The sequence below is a fragment of the Gekko japonicus genome, unplaced genomic scaffold (assembly GCF_001447785.1).
Source record: "Gekko japonicus isolate JY-2015 unplaced genomic scaffold, Gekko_japonicus_V1.1 scaffold751, whole genome shotgun sequence".
In the NCBI taxonomy this organism is placed as follows: Eukaryota; Metazoa; Chordata; class Lepidosauria; order Squamata; family Gekkonidae; genus Gekko; species Gekko japonicus.
The window spans coordinates 403686-409342 of NW_015169196.1; the positions used below are offsets into that span (position 1 = coordinate 403686).

Sequence of the window (5657 nt, forward strand, 5' to 3'; positions counted from 1 at the left end):
AGTCGCTTGGAAACTGCGGTGCGGGCGGGCGTGAAAACGGTTGCGAGCAGCGTCGTCCCGTTTAGCTCTAGAGGAGTTCTATTGCAGCCTTCGTCTCGGCTGGCCCCGAGGCTGGGCGGGTGTCCGAGCCCAAGGCAGCCTCCCAAGACCAACCGGCCAGTCTGGAGGGGCGGGTGCGAGTCCTCCGCTCTCTGTTCAGAGCCGCGGAGGGCGCCTCCCTCACCCCCAGTTCCAGGAGACCAGGGCCGGCGGCGCTAAGTGCTGGTAGGCCGGGAAGAGGCTCAGGGAGGCGGCCGGCGGGAAGGCCGAGTAGCCCTGCAGGCTGAGAGAGCTGTGGGGCCCGCCGCAGTCCTGCGCCGCCGCCGCCGCCGCCGGGCCGCTGCAGCCTTGGCACGCCTTGCCGTCCCGCACCAGCACCGGCACCACCACCCTGCGCAGCAGCGGCGCCTCGCCCGGCCCCGCCCGGCCGCCGCCGCCGCCGCCTCCCTTGGCGCCCCGCTTCATCTTGTAGCGGTGGTTCTGGAACCAGATCTTGACCTGGGTGGGCGTCAGGCGCAGCACCTGGGCCAGCTGCTCCCGCTCGGGCGCCGACAGGTAGCGCTGCTGTCGGAAGCGTCGCTCCAGCGCCAGCGTCTGCGCCTTGGAGAAGAGCACCCGCCGCTTCTTCCTCTTCTCCTCCTTCTCTTCCTCCTGGGCCGCGGCCGCCGCGGCGGGGCACGATCTGCTCTCAGGGCCGCTCTCGTCCGAAGCTGCAGCAGGAGACGCGGGGGAGGGGGAGGGGGGAAACGAATAACAAAGAAACGCCGTCAAAAAAACCCGAGGAAAGGCAAGGCAGGGACTACAGAGGCATGGTTCGGATTACGTGAGGTTTTAATATCAGCACGCACGCACGCTGTGGTGGCCGGCGCCTGTCCATCCGCCCGTTTAGCCCTTTTCTCTGCAGAGTCGCCAAAATCCTGGCCTAAGCATCCGGGCGCGAAGGGCTGTAAAACCCTCCCTTCGGCGGACCCTTGGGAGCAGAAAGGAGGCAGCCTTTGAGAGTGAGCCGATGAAACGAATCTATTGGTCTCCTCAGTCTCGATCTGGCCAAAGACCTTCGGGAGGACAGCATGCGAGAGCTGGGGAAAGCAGCCCTACGGTTACAGTTTAAGTCTTCACTGCAGGGTGATTTTATAAAAAGGCTACAGTCATGCTTTGCGGATATTAAAATACAAATATAATCTGTAGCTAATATTTCCCTGTCTTTCCTGTTTAGCTATATTTGCATTGATCTGTGAAAAGAAAGACAGGGCACAAATGCATTCGATGATAAGTATGCAACTATGGTAGATTTCTTCGCTCTCCCTTCCGCTCCCCCAAATCCCCGGCCTCAGCTTAGTCCCAGGTCTCACGAGCTCTAGCATACCTTCGAACCCGCTCCCTGAGCCCCTTCTCCAAAGCCACGCCGTGGAAGAAGGACCAAAACAATCGAGGCGGGTGGCACTGGGCGACTGCTCGCATCGACGAGTCTAGGTAGGGGCCCTATGGGTGTGTGGGAGTACTGCCATTCCTGATTCAAAAGGTGTAATTTGGTCATATGGCGCTTGTGAGCGGCTCTTGGAACCCAAAATGGTGTCCTTCTGTCCTGGCAAGACTGCCCAGCATTCAGACGCGAATATATATTGATGGGAAGAAGTCCACTCGCATCGAGGTGACACATTGAGCAAGAGGGGACTGAAGGGACATCGCCTTCCAGGGCCAGGTAGGAGACGAGACTGGCTCCCTGGGGTTTATGCCAATGAAGGGGCCCCATCAGAGCACCACTTTTTTCTGGGAAAGCATATTGGAGGCATGGCCTAGAATCATAGAGTTGGAAGGGTCATCTAATCCAACCCCCTGCACAATGCAAGAAATTCACAAATACCTCCCGCCCCACATGGCCAGTGACCGCTGTTCCACGCCCAGAAGATGACAATCCTACTGGATTGTTCTTTACATTTCAGGATGTAAATGGGATCTTGTCTTTTCCATGGCCTATATTTCTCTGTCCAATCTATTTTAATGCCAGGGGCCAGATATTTCTATGAGTCAAACGTCAGGGAAGGGCCCCTTGGAGCCCAGAGTTCCCTCACTCAGCTCTTGGGGACGTCAAGCGGAAGGACAAAGAAGACCACACGTTTGGCCTCTGGAGCAAAAGTCCATTCGAAATACAGGAAGGGAGAAAATGCTGGCAACTGCCCTAGATTGCAATGAAGTCAGGACTGAAGTTTCAGTCTCTCCACCCACCACCGATTTCTGGAGCTCCAACCGATGGCACCAAGATCGGGATCAAGATGAGGACTCGGACTGAGCGGGAATCTGCTTTCATCTAAAACCCCAGGCTCCTATCCACCCGTAATAGGTCGTCGCGCTGCATTCAGTGGGGCTGGCTTCCCAGTAAGGGTCCGGCTCCATTGATGTGGAGCTGGCGCAGGTTGCGCTAAAATCGCCCCCTAGCCAACGTTAAGCTTCTTTAAGTCCCATTGTTTTCAATGGCAGCGCTAAGCGTGCGGGAAAATGTCTTCCGCTGGAAGCCATGGGAATTCAAGAAAGTTGCCTAACTGTACACAATTGTGGCCCATCAGTGCAGCAATCCTAAAACCACTTTCCTGGGAGTAAGTCCCATTGAGTAGACCTCAATAAGACTTGCTTAGAATTGCTCTCTAGATTTCATAAGCACGAAGGACCGGCCTGGGAGAGTTCATGAGTCTCCTTCAATCGATCTGATTTGTCAGCGCGATCCCAAAACAGAATTACCCCCTTCTAAATTCATTGAAAGCAACGGGCTTAAGGATGTACCTCTTCTTCGCACTGTAAGTGGACTCTCTGAACCGTACATGTGGGACGTTCAGACGCGGAAGGCTCCTCTTTACACACAAATTATTTCACATCTGCAAACGCAGACTAGATTTGACATCGCCTTTGAAAACGTTAGCCGGAGGAAAACAGAAAGCGAGACTACTGGAAAGTTGCAGTTATTTAATTTAAATTGTTTTAGGGGTACACTGAAACACGAAACCTGAAAACGTTAAATCCGGGGACAGGGTAGAGAAATTACAAGTCAGGGCAAAGAAATAGGTAGCAGCAAATGATCTTGCCTTGTTGCCCATATATACCAACACAGCCCCAGCGTACACTATATAACTAGAACATACTATAATTAGTGTAGTCATTGTAGTAGAGATTAGGCTAGAGTAGACCAATGTCTGTCCCCCCCCCCTTGACATAACCGCTGATCGCGTGGTACAGGCGGTTCCAGTGTTCTGTGTGCTGCAAAAGGGGTATACAGATCGTTGTTAACAAATGAGTCCTTTTCTAAAGAAGAAAACTCGAGAATTACTTTATAAACCAGTTTCCAGATCCATAAATATCCAGTGGAATTGACACCTAAGTAAGTGTAATTGGATTGCTTGTAGAATAGAGTAATGACCAGGTTAAAACAATCGAGGGGGGGGGAGACACTGCATGTTAGTATTCTCATGATTTAAGCAGATATACCCCTAGACATTCTGAAACAAATGCTCACGGCGCTGTGCATCAACCCGCACTATATCCGTCTACATGGAACAGAATATAAATACTAGAATAGTCCGTAATTTATGACTAGAAGAGAGGTGATATTTCAAGATTCTGCTAAGAGTGGAGCTCTATTTCTGTTGATGGTTTGTAATTTTAGAGATATAAATATAGATATATACATGCGTGCGCGCCTGCCTGCCTGCCTGTCTCAACGCTCTCATATTCATATCAATTATATTCTCCCACCCCCCACCCCCGTTTATGTTTCAGGTGTAGCGAGATTCCTTTCACAAGCTAGATTATTAGAAAGCGTCTCTCTCCGTCCTTTACACATCTCATCTGCCTGCAGTCTCCCCGAGAACCAGCTCTTGCGGCTTATTTACGGCTTATTTATTTACCTGTACCCTCGGGAGATCGCCCCTACCTATTCTTCCAGCCACGCATTCAGGAGCCTTTCGCCCTTTCCCTCTCCAAAATGCTGGTGGTATCTCTTGTCCTCCCCCCGGCTCGGTTTCCTCGCTGCAGATCTCCCCCAAGCCCTCCACCCCCGAGCCAAAGGGTGCTTCCCGCCCCCCACTCACAGAGGTAGTGGTTCCTGTCGGTTTCCATCCATTCCCGGTACGGGGAGCCGCCGTAGCTCTCGGCGGAGTCCTGTTCCTTGGCGCCGTCGTCGTCCTCGGGCTCCGGTAAATCCAACAGGCTCCTGACGGTGAAGCTGATCTTGCCCACCGTGGCCATGGCAGAGGTGCCCTCCCGAGCGCGCTGGAAGGGGTGCCCGCCAGCCGGGAGCGAGCTAGGGGGCACCGGCGCGCCTCGGTCGCCGCAGGCTCATCGCAGCCTCCCAGCCGGCGGGAGATTAGTGTCGCTTACCGAGGGGGCTCCTGTTTATATCAACAGTCCTCCCCACCGTAAACACTGGCCGCTTTCAAACCGTCCCTGTCTATGGGATGCTAAGTACCTGAATTAGTCAAGTGCTAAAGCCCTAATGGGGGTGGGGGCGACCTCCCTCCCCCGCCGCGCACCCACCCCCTCCGGCCCCCCTATTCTGTCTGATTAGGCCAAAGTGGGGACAGATAATGGTAATTGTTAGCCGTGAATAACATCTTGGGTGGTATGTGGGGGACCCGCGGCCGCCCTCGCCAGTCCCTCCGCCCTTCTCTTCGCACACAAAGTGAATCCTCGCAGGAACATCCGCAGCGCTCGTCCGGGGCTCGCTGGCTTGCCTCGATTCCACACACACCCCCGCCCAGCTCAGCCTTTTGACGAGAATGCAGGAATTTATTCATTGTTTGTTTTCCACTCCGAGTTTGGGAACCACTTGGGGGTCGAAGCGACAAGTATCCCGCGCAAATTCTTCTATTTAAGATAAAGAATGTAGGTGTGATTTGTCTTTCTAACCTCAAACATGCGGGTTTCGACCACAGGAAATTTCCTCTTCAGGTTTTCTCTTTTTTTGGGGGGGGGGAGGAATAGTTCAGCCAGAGGGTCTTTATCCCTCGTGGTTCTGAGTACTCTTTATTTGGAAGCCAGCACCCTCCAGAGCATTGGGACCTACCTCCAAGTAGGGTTTAAGCCAAACCTCGTTAAACTAAGCCTACTTCGGACGAGCTCCTCCATTGCAGTTGGGTCGGGCTCTTCCGAGACTCATTCCTGAGCACACTTACGTGAAAGCAAATTCGGCTGCCATCAGTACCGCGAGGTGTCCTTCCCAGGAGGGTTCCGGCAGTTCTGCGGCACCCGGTCTTCCTGATCACGTGAGATGGAAGCCGTCCAACTGCGGAGACTGAAAATGGATTCTGGAGCGAAGCTTTATAGCGGTTAGCAGTCCTAGAGACGACGCTACCGCTTGGCTGGTTCCCTGCCAGGTTTCCAGAAGGTGGAGAGATAGCAAAGCACAAAAGAAGGGGGAAAGGAAAGGGAGAGATTTTAGTATTAATTTAATTCAACCGCATCATCTTAGAGTCTTTCTTCCCTGGCATATAGGAAACGAAACCGGTTTAGATGAGGCTCGAGCTAAGCGGTAAATAGGAAGGGCGAAGTCAAACCAAGATACTTAGGGAAGTTGCCATAAGCTGCCACTTCTTTGCAGGTCGTTGCCACTCTAGAAAAGGAGGGCGTCA

General features: G+C 53.4%; 1 protein-coding gene across 1 annotated transcript; it reads right to left on the bottom strand.

Annotated features, from left to right (window-relative positions):
- Positions 1 to 219: 219 nt before the first annotated feature.
- On the bottom strand, positions 220 to 4275 carry NKX2-8 (NK2 homeobox 8). Its single transcript, XM_015416317.1, has 2 exons — positions 4119 to 4275; positions 220 to 749 (listed from the first exon to the last, which is right to left on the bottom strand). The coding sequence occupies exons 1-2, from the start codon at positions 4273 to 4275 to the stop codon at positions 220 to 222; spliced, it is 687 nt and encodes a 228-aa protein (XP_015271803.1).
- Between the last annotated feature and the right edge of the window lie 1382 nt (positions 4276 to 5657).

Excerpts from the sequence above, each read along its gene's own strand:
- NKX2-8 (XM_015416317.1), bottom strand. The coding sequence starts at position 4,275 with ATGGCCACGGTGGGCAAGATCAGCTTCACCGTCAGGAGCCTGTTGGAT. Across the intron at positions 750-4,118 it reads CGACAGGAACCACTACCTCT|CTTCGGACGAGAGCGGCCCT; the intron begins GTGAGTGGGGGG and ends CTCCTGCTGCAG.